Genomic DNA, 18768 nt, shown 5'->3' with positions numbered 1-18768 from the left:
AATTTATTACATCACAGATTCACAAATATGAACGTCCCTTTTTTATTTAATTAATTCCCTCAATAATGTGAAAATAAAGATTCTTCCAACGGTTGGATTTGGATTTCTTTTTAATATATATAAGAGTGAGGTTTGGGTTTATAACTTAATCAAACAATTGGAGTTATTTTAATAATGTGTCAACCAAATTAAAGTACTGAGTTAATTTAAACTTTCTTTTTAGTTTAACAATGTAATAGTTGAGATATATCTTCTTTTATATATTTGTTAAAAATGTGTAATGTGATTGAAATTAAATTGGGGTTGGAGATCCCTTGTTCCTAGTTACTTGTTCATGGAAGCACTTGTTCCTAGTTACTTGTTGATGGAAGCACTTAACGACTGTTGAAAAGCCCCTAGAAAGTAATTCATATAGTTTCGATACAGATGCTTCTCTTGCCACGAGAATATGGTTGGTTTTTAAGCCATTGTTTGTAATTTTATGGATGAAATTATGGATTCAGTGTGAAAAGTTCTAAAGTTCATTAGATTCATTAAATTTGTTAAATTAGAGGATTTTGCTCTCCTATAAAATGATATTCTAAAGTCAAATGGAATGTGACCTCTATTTCAAATTACAATTCCAAAATAAACTTTGGTGTTCGGTGTTTAACAATGGTCCAAATGTCATAGTCACTATGCAAACATAGTTGTAGAGAGTTTATTGGGTGATGCAATAGACGTGGGATGGATGTACAAAATTGGTAATGAAAGTTTTATATATTGTCTTATATAATGAAGAATTTTGTATATATAAGTACTTTTTTATTATATACATTTTGAGATTTTGGGGTAAAGGATGAGGTGTTGTTGGGGTTGTTGTGCCAATATATATATATAATTGGTGAGACTAAGGTAGAAATTACATACTTCCCTGTAAAAAAAATAATAAAAATATAGATATATTATTATGTATGAAATGAGTAAAAATTCGACGGTAATTGACATATATTTTTTTCTTTAATCATAAGAAACAATGCACACACCCCACTTGAACATTTAGAGTATAATATAACATCAAGATTATTGTTAATACGCGTCTATAGCTTAATTAGCATAAAACATTATCAATCTTTTTTTAATATCAAAAGTTTGAGTTCTCTCCTCTAGATTAACTCAATATATTAGGTTCTTTCACCTCGCCAAAATATTAAACTTTTTTTTTTGCCTTGGAACGATATTTTTATTGGCAAACCTAATGAGTTATTTTGAGTTAAAAGTTTGATAATAATTTTGTGTTTATATTTTGCTTCTAACAGTTGTTTTGGTTTATATGACAATATTTTTTTTACTTACAAACTACTTTAGGGGGTCTGAAATTCTAGCAAACCTTTAAAAACCAATACTTAATTCTTTTGTATTATATGATTAGTATAGAAAACTAGGCAAAAAAAAAAAAAAAAACCTTTTGTAAAAGCACTACATGATTAAATTCCAAAAAATTCAAGAAAAAAATGCAACAAGAAAAAAAGAAAAAAGAAAACCCCACTTCATAAAAGGGTTTTTTATAGAAAAAAATAATAATAAACCCCACTTCATAAGAGGGTATTTTTCAAAAATAGAAAGAAAAAAAATAAAACTATTACACTTCATACAAAAATAAATAAATAATAAAATTCGAAGATAAATGTTTTGTCTTTTTCTTTTTTTTTTGACAATTTCTCTTAATAAAATGAACCCCTCTTTATTATTTCATTTTGGAAACTCAATTCATAATGTTCACTATTCACACACATCAAACCAAGGCATAAAATGTTTAATTAATCACCTTAGCTAGAGATAGTATAGCAATAACAAAATAGTTGGTATATCTATCTTACAACTTTTGAAAATATCAACATGATAAGAAAAAAAAACGGTTAAATTATCACTAAACTCGTAAGCTTAAGTTAAACAGAGTATATATATTCTCTGAATCGGATCATAAATCTGTTAAATTACAACTAGACTTATAAGCTTAAGTTAAACAGAGTATATATATCCATAAATTCATGCTAAACACGACCGTAACGAAGATAAACAATAAAATTATTTAGTGCAAATAGAAATAATATTTCAATTTCCACAAAATTTGCATATAAACAAATATATCCTTCTCTTTTTTGATTCATTGTTCCCTCTTGAACTTAGTGAAAGGGTGTAATTAACCCAATCCCAATTCTATTCATACTTTCTCCTTTCTTTTTTTATTATAAAGTTCTCTAATTTTCTGGAGTTTAATCAATATACATGTTAAAACAAAAAACATAATAGAACAAGTTGATAATCAAATGGTTCTCTTGTATAAATGTGAAGCAATCTTAAAATATATGGTGAGATTTAATTATTAAAAAAAACATTTGATAATCAAGACTAATAGAACATTAAATCAGATAATTTAACAAAGTTTACAGCAAAAGATGAACAATCAAAGGATGAAGAACTAAAGAAAAAGAAGAAGAAGAAGAAGAAGAAAGAAAGAGATTTATGACTGAAAATTATTAAGATTGAACCCTTTTTGATAGTGAATAAGACAGAGAGTGGAATTTGATGAATTTGTAGTTTTCATCCTTCAACCAAAAAATTGATTCTGATTGGGCATGTTCATAGGCAGATTTAGAAATGGCAAACCCGAAGATGCATCAGGAAAAGGGTTATTGTGACCTTCGCCACCACCCTCGCCTCCGTCACCGTCACCGCCACCAGCCTGCATCGGCATTTCTTCTTCATCCAATGGCAACCTCTCGTATGCAACGTTGCTAAACGACGATGCTATGACGATTACTGGCCCTGACGCGATCAAAGCTCCCACCACATTCCCTCCTACCACCTTGTGTTAAGAATTACGTATGAAAGATTATTAGATTTACCCTAATCTAAAGCTCAGCCATATCGATTTCGTTTTCTGTTTTTAAACTTTTGTTCATTCAATAATTAAGAAACAATTGAATTCTTATATTACAAATTCTGAAAATTACTTGTTTTCAATTTAGTTTTGAAAAGTTTTAGTAGAAAGTGATAACAAAAATCAAACGTAAAAAATTGATTTTAAATTGTGATTAGAATTTTAAATCTCACCCACCCTCTCACAACTATAATCTTATACTCTAAGACAACCAAAAAAATTAGGTTAAACTTTTGAGTTGAGTGGTAATTTAACTTACTTGCCCTTGTCCTCCGGCCAAGAAAATCGTAAGACTAGTAGCACCGGGCGGAGCAGGTGGGGGCAAGAACGATCCCGACAACGACAAAATCTCGAACCTCCCTTGCAACGTCAACACCGATCCAGCAGCTGCGGGTTGCCGTAAGCTAACATTATTAACAATCCCACTTCCACTCAACACACAGATCCCACGTTGTCGTCGCCGAGCGTAGCCGGCTACAGCTTCGAAGACGTCACATCCACCACCAACTTCCAAGATATGAGCTCGGAGCGTGTTGGCGCTCTCGCGCGTGATGATTACGGGGGGCTTTGGCTTGTTCTTGGAGCCGGCCGGGCGGCCCCTAGGGCGACGGACCATGACATCGCCGCTACCGCCAGAGCCACCGCTACCGTTGAAATGGTTGACATGGTCAGAACTTGGAGGGGAATCTAGATGGAGATCAGGGCGTTGCTGCTGAAGTTGGTCAACAAAGTGAGAAGCAGAACCTAAGTTTAAAGTAGCCATAAACAGAAGAAAGTGAGAGAAACTTAAACACTTCAAAGATGAACAGGAAAAAACCAGGGAGGTGAAAAAATAATGTAAAATAATAAAAGGTACAGAAATATTTTTTTTTTTTTAATAAAAGTTTTTTTAATTAAAATTTTGAATTTTTGAAAGGAATGAATTATTATAAAAATTTATATGGATGTGTGTGAGAGAACAGAGAGGAGGAGATGAGTCCCATGTTGAAACCCTAAAACAAATAGAAAAAGGAAAGAGAGAGGGGGAGAGGGAGAGGGAGAGGGAGAGGGAGAGAAGGGTAGTTTGGTGAAAGCACAAACAAAAGTGATGATATTATTATAATACAAAGTTTAAGTAAGCTAAATTACTAAAAGTTTTATTAATTGTGGGTTTTGGTGATATAGTTTTATAATATTGTTTGATGTGTCACAAGTGGGATTATTATAAAAGTTTAATGCTTATCTCAATATATATAATTACACCCATAGGACAACACTTAGCAAATGTTTTTTCTCTCTCACACACACACATACATTGGCTCTTTTTTATTTTTTCTATTTTGGAAAAAGAAGTTTATGCTTTATAAGGGGGAATGGGTTATTATTGTAGACTAACCATAACGATAACATTTTTAGTATAATAATTTTGAGATGACATATTGAACTTTTAACCTTCATAAATGAAGATCGTGACAATATTATCCTCTCAAACTCATTTTAGTAAAGTGTAGATTACTTATATATTAAATACTATTTTAATTATCGGTACGTAATAAAAAATTTGGAGTTCTAATATGTTGATACTAAACCTCGTGTCAAACTCCCTAGAAGACCACTAAGGAGCATTGAAATACAACAATGGTCGGATTTGAAAACCTTGCTTCCTTCTCTAAATTTATCTCAAGGTACTGACATGCCAAAATGGAAGCTGAATAATGATGAGCAATTCACAATTGCTTCCATAAAAAAAAGCCATCCACTTTATGGACCAAAGAGATGAAAACAACATTATCCCAAACACCTTCAAAAATTTATGGAAAACTGGAATTTCGAAGAAGTGTTAGTTTTTCTTATAGACAATCTTGCATAACTGTATCAATACTGCTGAGAAGCTCCAAATAAGACTACCAAATTTTGCCTAAATCCAAATTGATACTACCTCTGTAAAAAGCATTAAGAAGACATCAATTACATATTCATCAAATTGTGATGTCACGAAGGTGATCTGGGACAAAATCAAAAATCTGACCAATTGACATAACCATTTCACTAATATATCTTCATTATGTCAAAACATATGCAACACGAAATAACTTTCTATATATATGAGAATACTTTTATTATTTCTTACTAATACACTATAACTTTTTTAATATAACGATACGAAGATGAATGATAAAATATTATAGTTATGGATAACTATATATATATATTATGGGTTTCTTAAACACAAAGAACAACATAGTTGATGGAGAACTTTTGGACTTCTTAGCTTTGGTGGGAGTTGGTTTAAGTTTCAATTTGATAATTAGGGTTCTATTTATTTTGTCTAATGAGTGACTTGTATGGTGTTATTCAATAATTAAGCCACCAACTCTTGAAGTATGTAAAGAGGAAACAACAAATGGACCAAAGAGAGAGTTTATAAATAAAATAGGGAGAGATCAATCCTAGGGTTTTGATCAAATTAAATATTGTTTTAAAAATAAATACAAGAAAGGGATATGAATTTAATGACAAATTAATATAATGAAGGGATATAGATTAGATATATAGGGTTAATTATTGGATACTCTTACTTATGTATATTTTTTTTAATTTACTTTTGATGATGTTTGTGAGATCTTGAATGAAAGATTCTAATTGGGGTTTATAGGTCACAACTTTTTAACAAAATTATATTATAACTAAGGTGTCAATTTCTTATGTTACTATGATTATATTTATTTAATTCTCTATTATTTGATCGTCTTCTCTCTTTGACTAAGTTTAAATAATAATAATAATGATAATAGTGATCAGAAGAAAGGGTACATAATTTGTCACTTCAACTATATATTATATCTTTTGGGTATATGTTATATACATTTGTTATCAATAATTTATGTGGTGGTGTTAATTAGTTTCTTTTTTTTTTGTTGACATTTAAAATTTTCAATTTTATTTCCAACTTTTTCCGTTTATTGGAAAAAATTTAAAACATTTTTGTTAGTTGTCTATTTTTTAGATAAATTACTAGAGATCGAATTAGGATCATATATGTTTACCTTAAGATCTCATCTAACCAAATACAACTACTAACACGTTATTTGATATATTAAGAAATTAAAAAATTTAAAGTTACTATCTACACTTACGTGTGTCAACTACTCAAACGTAACAAAACAATTAAAAGAAAAAGAAAGAGAAAAAACATTTTTAAAAATAGCAAATAAATAAAAATATTTACAAGCTATAATCAAATTTTGAATTCTATCAAACATAAAAATTGATAAACTTATATCACTCTCAATCAATGTTAATTAATAAAACATATCAATATTTATTATTGATAAAATCTGAAACTTTGCTATTTCTCAAAATTTCTTTAAAAAAATCTAAAATCAGTCTTTAGAATGAATTTTGAAATATAATTGCAAGTCTTTTTTTTTTTTTTGTCAATTTATATATTTACTTATTTGTTATCATCCTATGACAATTTGAACTATAATTTTATTATTAAGTTCTATTTTTAAATCTAGTTAACCCTAACCTTCTTTTCACTATAATATTCTTAAATTTTAGATCTTACAACTTAAGTCATGAATTTAAAAAAGAAAAAAAAAGGTTTAGTAAATTTATTACAAAATTAATTGACCCATTATTTTAATAAAGTTTCTAATAATATAACTATATGTTCACATGAGAATAATAAAATATAATTTCAATACGAATTTAATATGATTTGTGAAAAATTAATTAGTACTTTATCCTCTGATCTTACTATAAATTTATTATAATCTATGACAAAATTAATAATTAAACATCCATTAAACAAACAACAATATATAAAACAAATAACCTTTTTATCTTGTCTCCTTCTTTACCCTCAATTGGAAATTTAAAGAAAAAATGAAAAAAATTCAGATGCAATACCATTATCTCTTCATCTTCCCTACCTTCTTCGTCTTTCCCAAAATACTCCATAGTCCAAACCTTAAACTAGAAACGATCAAGTTTGCAAAAGTGTATCAAAACTAGATTTTAAAGTATTTGGTCTATTGAATTTCTAAGTTGGTGTTAAATAATTGACTTCAATACTGTTCACTTTTCAAATTTCCACATTTATAAAAGATGTCTTTCTATCCTTATCTTTTTTTCTCCAACGTATATTAAGTCTAAATTGAGTGCTTCAAATATCCTCCAAAGCTTTATCTCTAATTTTCCTTTTTAATTAATTTTTTAGAAATTTATGGAAGACTATATTATATATATATAAATTGGTAGATAAAATTAAGAGAGTGTTTGGATAAAGAATTCAAGTAAAAAGTTATGAAGTTTAGGGAGTTGTGAGCTTCTAAAACTCACAATGAAAGAAAAGAAGTTGATAAGGTATAAAAACGTCTTCTAGTAGTGAGATTCACAAATTTCTTCAACCAAACAAAAAGTAATGTTCGTAAATCACTACTTTTCAATCCCTACTTCTAAACTTTTTTCAAACACACCCAATTTTTATAATTATAGTGACCATCACCATTATTATAAATTAGTTATTTATATTGTTTTACTAATTACAATAAACTTAGTTTATTTAAAACAAAATTTAGCATAATTGGAAAGAAAAGCAATCACTCTCTTCATCTAAAATCGTGATAGCAAAAAACATATACAGCTATACTATACAACATAATTTCTCTGATCAAAATCTTATAAAAAATATAGGCCGACATAAATTATTTCAAATAACAAAATGTTTATGTAGAATTTTAAAATTTATCTAAAATAATTTTATTATGTTTATAAATATTTTGTTTTATTTTGCTAAATTTGAACACGGTCGTATTCACAAGTCTAAGAGAAGATTCAGAAAACAAAGAAATTGATGGAGAAAGCAAACAAAGAGGTAAAATTCTGAACTTAGTGGGTTTATGGAGAACGATTATCTATAATAGAATGTAAAGAAGAAAAAAGATGCATGTTTGTGACAGCAAAAGTCCATCTTATTCATGAGATTTCCTATTCAACAAAAATTACAAAACTGAAAGAGTAGTAAAGCTTCTTCCTATATGATATTGCTGGATAATAACACCATGCAATGAATTAAAAAGAGAGACCAAATTTGATCAGAATACTAACCTACACGTACCCTTCCTTACGACGTTCATAAATTTAAAAACATCAAAGGGTGAAAAAGCATCTATCTTTTTTCCTTGTAAATTAAATGAGCGGTGAGAGCTAATGCAAAACGTGCACTCAATAGAAATTGAAAAAAAAATTACTATACAAACTAGAAGTCAATGTTACAAAACTGCAGAGATCCCACCTGTGTGTTTTTATTGAACGGTTAATCTCTGTAGATGATCCAAGAAGACTTCGAAACTCACATCGTCCGTGAAGATGATATCTCCACCTGGAAGGGGAGATTCTGTGTTGTAGGTGGCTGATGGATTCAGCTTTGCCAGAAGGAAACGTGCCTGCCCGAAAAAAACAGAAGTGTTAAATTGGATCGGATGATTAGGTTCTTCGACGTTCAGAAGAGGAAACCAGTAAGGAAATGATAGTAAAATTTTTTGGTAATGACCGGCAGGTTTTGGTAGGATGGAAATGAATCCATAGAGGTGGGAAATTCATCCCAAGAAGACTGGCGAACTCTCAATAGAGAGAAAGCTCAGAATTTCATTGTTGATGGGAAGTTTCGAAAGGCCATCTATTACAGCCTAATACGCTATTTATAGCCTAATAAAAATATTTGAAATGGCAATTTATCTCAGGTACAACCAAGTAAGGTACGTGGATTTAACTTCTGACCTCAAAGAGAAAGAATCACCATTGAGCTAAGCTCTTTTTTAATTAAATCCTGAATACTAATTAACAAAGTATAAGGAAAAATTAACAATGTAATTAAATTAATAAACTTAACTACTATGCAGACTAGATGAACTCATACTTTTTACCTACATCATGGGATTCTAGAGGTTCAGTCTGGTGAAATACCAACATCAAATCAAGCTTGTGGTGTGAAGTGAGAGGAGATCATTGTTAGATTTTGCCTAGCAGTATTTGGGAATGGGTGAAATGGGAAATAAACTGAGGACTACAACATAACTTTAGTACTTCATCCAGTAGAGTTGAGAAACATTTTTCTATGTTTCCTCCAGTTATTTAGATTTTGAGACGGCACCCTGCTTGTTTACATATTGATTAAAAGTATACAAATATTTGGACTTCAGTGATTATATTGTCGTTTGGTTCAATTTTTTGAACTTCGAACTTTAATTTTTGTTGTCTTGATACTATATGGGATGGCTAATTAGAGTTAATGCACTGTATCAATATGGTAACCCTGTCAGTTTAATCTCACAAGTCAAGAAGGAAACAAACGGGTCAGAGGAACAAGTGTCTTCAAAATTAAACCCTATTTTGATTAACTAAAATAAAAAAGGTACATACAGATTCACCGAACTGTCGATGAACAGTAAAGAGAGACAAACCTGCGAGCCATGCTGATCACAGATCACCAAACGTGGTACTGGAAATCTCTCCTTAATTGTTGCATCTGCATCATCACGCGGAGCTTGCAGCAACTGAGCAAATGCCTGCAGAAAGGTGTGTTTTAATAACAAACGTAAGTAGCACCTTACTGGTCAGAAACTCTTTCTTTAAAGGGGTTTTGTGAGGTTTTATATTTCTTTTTGAGTTTTGGTTTGGAGAACTTTTTGTAATTATTCAATGGAACTGAACGAAAGGAATCCCTATCAACTTGATAGCGACTTCAGGTTGAAATATTCCCGAATATTAATCCAGAACAAGAAAAAATAAACAGATTTAACAGAAATAAAAAGGGACGAGAGGGTGTGTTTACATACGTACATGATTGATATAGGCAATACTGGTAATCATCTAGACAGACGTTCTTAGCCTAGTCTTTATGCAGAAATATACCCAATACGGAGAAATGAATAATTCAGTGATTCGCCAAAACTCTTATGGGAATGGCAGACCAGAAGGAAATTTCAAGAATAAGTGGGTTGAGAATCAGGCAAGCAGGGAAATGGAGGTCACGACAAGAGATCATATCATCAATGTTGTTTCTAAATTAACTCTTCACGGTTACTTTAGTTCAGAATGAAAATGTACTCTTCTGCAGTAACAATTAGTTACTAAAAAGGAAAATGAAAAGAAATACCTGATGTTCCGGTTGATTGTGATACCCAGCTTTTCTCCATTGAGCAATAGTTGCCCCGTGGAAAATAACAACAGTGAAATATGCATCCAATAGCAGAATTCTGTCAGCTGCAATGGCAGCTACATCAAGAAGAACAGGTTCTGGTGCTGAATGAAATGTGTAAGAAATCAATGACGGTTGGATCATTACAACAGAATTAGCAACATTCTCACGGTTCAGGATCATTCTGAAGTACGCAGTCTCATCAGGACTGTTATTAAAAACCTTCAAAAATTCACATTGAATTAGAACGTATTCTAGCATAGGTTATAAAACTATTATACCTAACTGATGTTGAAAATGATTGCAAATATATGAACAAATAAGTACCTGCACAAACTGAGATCGTCGTAAATGAAAGATAAACTGAGGGAATATTGAGAAACGTGGAGATAAGCTGAAGGAAGATGGAGTATCCTTCTGATAATCTCCAAAACGAGAACAAAGGTGAATCAGTGATTTATCCAACCATCTAATAGGATCAAACTCTGCCTGGATACCAATTGCAACATTCAAATATTAGAAAATAATAGCAAAACAATACATAAATTGTTAAAATACAAGTATACAGAACAGAAAAATCTAACTTCGCTAAATACATGCATGCATACATACACAAATGTTTCCAACAAACTGTGTCAATATTATAATGTATTCTATTCAGCACTAGATATAATGGCAAAGTGATTTCTGTCATCCAACATCAAAATATGTTCTATTCAGATACCATATATAAGGTTCAGAGTATTCCCGCAACAAAAAGTGTTTTCCACTTTAGCTGCCTTGCGACTTAAAAGTTAGTTATCTATGTTGTGTTCAATTGTTTGCTTATACTACAGGCGTTAGAATGTATTCTTGTAACTTATAATATAGCTTGAATCATGAAGCCCAAATTCCAAAACAGCTCATGGTTATAACAAAATTATAAGATCCTAAGAAGATATCTATTCAAATATGAATCTTTCACCCAACCAATGCTTAGTACTTGCTGTCGTAATTGAAAATGTACTCAAATAGGAAAATATCTACTGCACAAAATCCTTTAACAAAAAATGTTATCATAAATACGATTCCACATTTAGAAAACAAAAACCACAGGACCAGCATTCAGGATTTTAAAACTAGCCAACAAAAAGATGATTACCTCGTTTTCCATCTTGAAGGAAACTAGACGTGCCATGATTGCAGCAGCAGCTTCCTGGTCAAACCCCGCAATCAAATCCTATAACATGATTGCAAATTACTCCTTATTAAGCCACCAAATATTCTAAAAGAAGAAAATGGCAGAGAGGCAACATTTTGTCTTCTTCAAAAAAATTTGGAGATTCCCCAGATTTAACTTATTATTAGAAGTATTTATGGAAGTTTTACAACCTGGTTATTGCCGACTCAAGTATAGTAGAGACTTTCAAAATCTAAGTCAATGAATGTAGAGTGGATTTTATACCAACTCGTTCCAATAGAATTATATCATCGCTAAGGTTTTAGTGGATAAAATAAAAACGGAGTTGATCACACCCAACTGTTCTCTATTTCTCCTATAAAAAAAATGCAATCAGGGTATTTGCATTTTTATGGCCACAAGGTAGATTTTTGAGGATTTTAGGGCTCATCTCATAAGGGAAGGTCTTGTTGCTAAAATTGATTTTGAAAAGGCCATCATGCATTCATGCTGATGGAGAAATTTTGGATAAGATCTAGATAGGTTTTTGGATTCTATAGAGAACTTAAGTTGGATGCTGATAATGCTCAACTATCTTTCCTCATCTAATTAATGGCTAATCTAGGATATAGTTTCTCACTTTCTTGTTTATAGGAAGCTTGAGACAGTGCTCCTTGATCTCCTTTCTTCCCTCTTTGGTAATGGGTGTGGTCAACAAACTTGTTTCAAGGGATAGAAAGAGGTTTAGTTGAAGGAGTGGGAAGAGATATGGCTCACCCCACTCATTTGCAATTTGCTGATGACATCGTTCGCTAGTCAGTATTAGTCTAAGCACATTTTCGAGTCTATATGACTATATCGAATTTGAACAGCAATGGGAAAAAATCTTCTCGAGGGCATTTATTGGTAACCTTACTAAGCATGGTAGGTGGACACAACTTGCTAGGTATAACATGGCTCATTGTCGTTTCTACATTTGGATCTGCCTTTAGGCCAACATCTTGGACCAATTATCTTTAAAATCTTCCCCCGGCCAAAAAATAACAATAGTGTTTCTAAACCTTTTTTTTTCTTCCTCAGGATTCCACTTCAAAAGAGTAATTTGATAGAGAAGTAGCCAATATCTCTTCTCTATTTTTTCTTTTGTGAAGAATGATAGAATACTAGTGGATAGGTCAGGTGGTATAATTTACACACACACAACACACAGGGTATTTGATACACAAACTCTTTAATTCCTCTCAATTCAAAATTTACAAAAGTTTTCACAAGAACCCCATGGTCCCAAGTTTCTGGCTTTATATTTGAAGTTATGGCCATAGAGGACTAAGACTATGAAATTCTTAACAATCCTAAGAACAAATATTTAACAGTTTAAAGACATCAGAAATACTCCACCAAAACCTAATAATAATCCCTTCATCCAAATCAACAGAAAATAGTCCCGCTATTCAGCCTGTGGATAGCTTCTGTTCATGAAACTTTGCATATGTGAATTGTGAAGTGACCTATAAGTTATTTAGTATTAATCCAAAAAACAGATTTTCTGCTTTCTAAAACAAAAATAGTGAGAAGATGTTTGATCAATCAGTACTTAAGTTTTTTTCCCTTGTTTTCTTTTAATTTAATTTCACTTGTTTGTTAAAGTATTTTCCCTGGTTTCCTTTTAACTTATTTTCACTAATGGCCTAAATTAATTATTCATTTCAAAATCATATTGTTGTGGATAGAGCTTACAAATTTTACAATGAACTTACGTTCGATGAGGAGAATTAGAAGAAGATTAGTATGTTAGTTAATTTTTAGATTAGTTCTTAATTTAGATTAATTAGTGTTTAATTAATATTTTAGGATTAATTAACTAATTAGTTATATTTCCTTATAAGGCTATAAATAGCCAATTTTAGGGCTGTATGAGGAACTTTTCAACTTCTTTACAAATTAAAACTTTGGTTCTTCGAGAGCATTCTCTCTTTAGCGATGGATTTCCTTTTGGCCATGGATTTGGCTTAACGCCTTCAACCCACTACATCAGCCTTTATGAGGTACCAGAAAATTATTCTTCAAGGCACACAAAAGTTATCCCGAGAAGCTCCCAACATCCCCCAATAATCATGTCTTAAACCCAATCTACGAATGGGTGGTGCTTCAAGTACAGGAGTCAAACGCTCACCTGTACGCTTCCAGTTCCAGCAACCCATCTTCTAGAAAGTGTTGTAACACGGAGTCTCATTTGGCCATTGTTGTTCTGATAACTGGAATCAAATATGATTTAAGTAAGAATGGGTTCCATCTACTTAAACATAATAGATGAAATAACTAGGAAGATAAAGTTCAGGTTCCATACTACGTCAAAAATTGAAAGTAAAACTGATTGCTGGCAGATTGAACAGCAGCATCCGAGTTATCTTTTTTAACAACTTCAAAAATGAGACTCAAAGTTGTTGCTTTATCAAGACCACACATTTTCCATGCACTTGTATTTCCTTGACCAATGACAGTGTCTGAGCACAAAGGACCTTTCTGCACCAAAGCAAGCAAAATGAACTTCAAAGATGCCAAAAAAATTGAAAAGAAGAGGCAGGCTTCAGTTATTCTTTAGACAATACCTTTTCAAGAGATGCACAGGGACCAATAACTCCCTGAACTTTGATATCCTTTGAGCAATTGATCTCAAATATACCACTACAATAACATTTAAAAGAGAAAGAAGGAAAGTGATTAAAAGCTACAAGCACACCTCGTTAAACAATAGAACTCTAGGGGGAAAAATGCTGAAACTTTGATTAACCTTGAACAATGCTAATCGTTATTCAAAGTCTTCCAAAAAAGAAGTTTAGATCCCCAATTAAAATAAACATACAATGTATTCCTGTCCCTTCTCCTACAATATATCTCTCAGAGCTTTGATGGAAAAAGAAACTCAGGAAAAGATTAATAAATAAGTATTACATTACATACAAGCAATTATACTTTTTCTTCTTCTTGGATGCTAGTAAAGGAACCTGATTTATTGTGTTTGTGATTCATTTGTTATTAAAGTAAATTTTGACTGCAGATATATTGACGTTATTGTGAATTTTTAATCAGAAGAAAAAAAAGTAAATCAAGAGGACAAGTCCCAAATAAATGTTGTCATTAAAAAAGATGAACAGAAACAGTTCATTGGACTTTAGAAAGGTATATTGTGAGGGGAATCTAAGTGGACATGTGATAGTTACACTATAATACATAAATGTAAGCCAATAATTAAGTCTTTCTATAACTAAAGAAGAAAAGACATGATAAACTCTTTTTCGGCATCTATATTAAATTAAAATGCTTACTTTGATGATAAGCCGAGATCATATTCTCCAGAAAAAACACGTTTAAGGGAATCCTTGAAAACAGAGTGACCAAAACTTTCGGCAAGCACAACAAGCCCTCCAGTCTTTTCAACAGCAACTTTAAGTTCAGCAATGCCGACCTAAGATACATTAGAAATGCTTAAGAACAATGGAGCACCATTGTCTATAATACATATTGTAATTAGAAATAAAACAAATAGTTGTTTTCTACAAAGGAAACTAAAATTTCTAATCTACAATGTGTCATTGTAATGGTCAAATTCCTATATTCCCCTGCTAGACAACCTTATTCATCTAACTACCTAGTCTTCCATAACACATATATACAAGCATCCTACAGAAAGAATAAGTCCTAAAGAACATAACATATCCTTAAAGAGCATTCACTTGTCAAATTAAAACTACCTGAAGCTAGAATGAACTGTGAGAACAAATTTCTCTGCCTATGAACAAATAAATCCTCCAAAAAATGAAAACTTCACAAAACAGAATTATTCGGCTTGGTCTCTCGATAGTCAATACATAGCATCTTTTAATAGGACATATTGGTATGTTATCATCACTACAACTATAAGATCCCAACCTGTGAGTATTTGCATTAGGAAATTGCCACAGCAACCGTTTAAGATATCACACATCAACTTTTTTTTTGGAGACAATTATCACATAATCAACTCAATTACATTTTACAAAAATAATACGAAGTTACCACAAAGGGGGAGAGCAACCCAAAAGATTAAAAATAAGAGAGCAACCCAAAAGATTAAAAATAAGAGAGCAACCCAAAAAATTGAAAATAAAGTGGATGTATCAATGGTGCAAATTACCTGATCAAGAGCACAAGCGAAAAGATCAAGTACATGTCCTTGATGAACTAGCTGCTTTGAGAGTCCCTCATAAAACTTCACTGCTTTGTGAAAATGAGGGGCAGAATCTTTATCCAGGTCCTTGTGAGACCGAATTGGTTCAGATAAATTTTTAGACACAATCTACGTAGTGAAAATAAGGGAGAAATAAGGATAATTCCAGAACCAAATCCAAAATGCATTCAAATATACAAACCAACTGAAAACACAAGATTAAGAAAATTCGCTTTTAATCGATTAAGACAATTGGAGTAAGCATATTAAAAAGATATACTTACAGCACCCGGTCCATCGGTCGATGGCCCACCAACAAACGCTAAGATTCTTGCTCCTGAACCAGGAACACAAGCGCCTAGCAAGCTGGCGGCAATGCTCAGGGCAGTCCCAGTGCACCTCGGGGCTCGCTGATCCGCTGGAACTCCCCAAGGGTCTTTCTGTAGCTCCTCCAAAACCTATTAATTCGAACACCAACTTTCAATTTCAATTCAACAGCATCTGTCAGTCATGATATCTCAAAGTTGGAAGTACATACTGAATTGAGAGCAAATTCGCACTCAGACTTGGGGAGCAAAAAGCGAGCAATACTCTCAGTCGAAAGTCCATCTCTAGCACCAGCAATAACACCAGTGGGGGGCTTGGGCTTCTTGAGGAAGAAGTTCATCTGCTCCAGAAGCTGATCCTTGGACACATCCTTGGTGCCCTTGAAAACAAACGTCTTCGGAATCTGACCGAACCCCAATTCATGAACATGAACAAAAGTACCATACGTAACGAGCCCAACCAACGAATTATCAGGAAGGAGATCAACAGCCTGAGACAAAGCAGATTTCAAAAACGCAATCTCCTCCTCAATTATACAAGTATCCAACACAAACATGAACACCGGAGGAACCGGAGAAGGCGTTTCCCCAGTCGACTCGTATTCAATAGTAGTATACTGCGGAAATAGCTCGGCCGGAAGGTTATCATCGGAAATAGAAGCGTAATGAGGAGGGAAGTGATTCCGTTGAAAGCAAAAGGGACAGATCCAGATCTTTGCAGCAAAATCAACAATGGAAAAAGGATTAAGAATAGAACGACAAGTACGACATCGAAGCGGAGAGTAAGGTAGAACCGGCATGTTAGGGAAGGCTTTGATCGGCGTGTACAAGGCGGAAACTGGAACTATACAGTTGCTAGCTTCTTGCTTGGTCCCGGGCACCACATTCCACGGCATCCGAACGCCGTCCTGTGCTTCCAAATCGAGAAACTCGGCCATTGTTACTGAAGATGGATGCTAAGTCGAATCAAATGATATTAGAAATAAGTTCCAAATTGGTTGTTAATATGAAATGGCGGCGTGATGGAGCTGAGGAACGAAATTCCGATGAATGATGAACCGGAAAACGGAATCGAAATCGGTCTACGAGCCGGCAGAATTTGGCGGATCCATTTGCCACTAAATATTTTTCTTCTTCATTTTTAATTTTATTTTCTTTTAACAAATTTACCGGTATTTGAGTTTTCATTTCTTTCCTTTTTTATTTCATATCATTTCTTCTTTTTTATTCCGAATTTTAATTCTTACAAATAATTTTTATATATATTTTTAACAGTCTTATTCTTTATTGTATGAATTTATTAAATAATTTTTATATATTTTTTTAACAGTTTTATTCTTTATTGTATGAATTTATTAAATTTAGAAGAATTATTTAAATGACCAAAAACAATTAAAACCTAAAATAAAAATAAAAAAAAATTTATTTTGTTATATTTAAAAATAGACGTAGTAATTAATTTTTTAAACCTAAACAAAGTTTTTTTTATAAGAGCTAATAGTCATGTTTTTAGGTATAACTTTTTTTATAAAAAGATAATTTTATTGTCAAAAGATAGAGATGATAAAATGGGTACAATAGCATAAACTTTTGATTTTGGTTTATTTTTTTTGGTTGAAAAGTTATTTACAACTGCATATTTTTCAAAATTCAAAAGTGCATTTATAGATTAAAATTCTAAATACACGCTCTAATCCAAATACCTAATAACTAATGAAAAATTTGACCCACAACGAGTCGAGCAAGTTAAACTCTTGGAAGTCTTATTTTAGAGTGTGATTCAGGAATGTGTTCAAAATGTGATAATTATAAATAGAAAACGTTCAATTTTGCTAATTACAATAGATTTTTTTAATTGTTTAATACTTGAAGAATTTATAAAACTAAAAGTTGAAAGTTTGGAGACGTATTCAGTTCAAAATTCAATAATTTATTAGATGTATAATTGATTGTTCAAAAATGTATTAGACAAATTGTAGAGCTTTTAATAGTTCGAGACAAATATAAATATGTTGATAAACTAGTGTTGTAATTTAGCACATGATAAAGTATGGGTATGGTACATTATAAAAAAAAAAAAACTACATTTGAAGGTTACATGCCAAAATTGAAAGAGTTGGAATGGGCTAAACCCTACGAAGAAAAACAATGGGCACAATAGATTATGAAACAAACAAAGTCCAAAGCCCAGATGAACACGGCACGGTATTTTTGGGCCTGAGCCCATAAAAACTATGTACATAATCTTCTTTATATCAGTTAAATTATATATAAGAATTAAGTGGAAGATCATACCAATAATTAAACATCTCTATCAATCATATTAACAAAGATAACTTTTAACTCAACCATTGTTGAGTGAGAGATCAAATCAATTTTTTTCTTATCCTTCAATGATAAAAAGATTCATTTTCTTCCTAAAAATAGGAGGTAGATTGTTTGACAATTGTATAAATATATAAACCAAAACAATATACGTTGTTTTCGAGTTTTTTTTTTATATAATTAACAAGTCATGGTAAACAATGATGATGATAATAATAGAAGTAATATGATCATAGACAAGATCCAAGATCCAAGCTCAATGAATCAATGATGTTTTGGTGTATCTCGAAAAGATGGCTTCTAAGCAAAAAAAAAAAAAAAAAAAAGTGTTAGATGGCTACGATAATTTTTTATGTTTTATAAAAGAAAATTTAGGATAAACAAACTTTGTAGTTGGACTTTGGAAGTAGAAAACTAAAATGGGTGTGTAGAATCATAGTATAGTCTTTTTTCTACAATACATGAGATGAGGAATAAAATCTAAAAATATCAATAAAATGCCCCTTTCCATGAATTTTTCTTAAAACTTCGATTAGAAAAAATAAATTGATGAGTGTATAAACAATATAGATGGAATGTATATAAATTTAAGGGAAAAATATTAGGTGGGTAGCACATGTTAGTCTGCCCACTTTGTTGAAT

General features: G+C 31.7%; 2 protein-coding genes across 2 annotated transcripts; both read right to left on the bottom strand.

The window, feature by feature from the left end:
• Positions 1-2362: 2362 nt before the first annotated feature.
• On the bottom strand, positions 2363-3974 carry LOC101203160 (AT-hook motif nuclear-localized protein 23). The gene is made up of 2 exons (XM_004145022.3): positions 3183-3974; positions 2363-2848 (listed from the first exon to the last, which is right to left on the bottom strand). The coding sequence occupies exons 1-2, from the start codon at positions 3684-3686 to the stop codon at positions 2591-2593; spliced, it is 762 nt and encodes a 253-aa protein (XP_004145070.2). The 5' UTR covers positions 3687-3974; the 3' UTR covers positions 2363-2590.
• A 3885-nt stretch (positions 3975-7859) lies between these two features.
• Positions 7860-16968, bottom strand: LOC101211017 (protein transport protein SEC23). Its single transcript, XM_004144971.3, has 12 exons — positions 16014-16968; positions 15760-15933; positions 15443-15604; positions 14595-14734; positions 13878-13953; positions 13616-13791; positions 13442-13523; positions 11251-11328; positions 10437-10598; positions 10068-10331; positions 9373-9477; positions 7860-8355 (listed from the first exon to the last, which is right to left on the bottom strand). Exons 1-12 carry the CDS (start codon positions 16737-16739, stop codon positions 8215-8217), a joined length of 2286 nt encoding a protein of 761 aa, XP_004145019.2. The 5' UTR covers positions 16740-16968; the 3' UTR covers positions 7860-8214.
• Positions 16969-18768: the final 1800 nt, after the last annotated feature.

This window comes from Cucumis sativus, chromosome 6 (assembly GCF_000004075.3).
Source record: "Cucumis sativus cultivar 9930 chromosome 6, Cucumber_9930_V3, whole genome shotgun sequence".
NCBI lineage: Eukaryota > Viridiplantae > Streptophyta > Magnoliopsida > Cucurbitales > Cucurbitaceae > Cucumis > Cucumis sativus.
The sequence above is the reverse complement of the archived record's forward strand: the minus strand, read 5'-3'. Positions and strand labels throughout refer to the sequence as shown.

Excerpts from the sequence above, each read along its gene's own strand:
- LOC101211017 (XM_004144971.3), bottom strand. The coding sequence starts at position 16,739 with ATGGCCGAGTTTCTCGATTTGGAAGCACAGGACGGCGTTCGGATGCCG. Across the intron at positions 11,329-13,441 it reads CTGGAACTGGAAGCGTACAG|GATTTGATTGCGGGGTTTGA; the intron begins GTGAGCGTTTGA and ends ATCATGTTATAG. Across the intron at positions 10,599-11,250 it reads CCTTCAAGATGGAAAACGAG|GCAGAGTTTGATCCTATTAG; the intron begins GTAATCATCTTT and ends ATTGGTATCCAG.
- LOC101203160 (XM_004145022.3), bottom strand. The coding sequence starts at position 3,686 with ATGGCTACTTTAAACTTAGGTTCTGCTTCTCACTTTGTTGACCAACTT. Across the intron at positions 2,849-3,182 it reads TGGCCGGAGGACAAGGGCAA|GTGGTAGGAGGGAATGTGGT; the intron begins GTAAGTTAAATT and ends TCTTAACACAAG.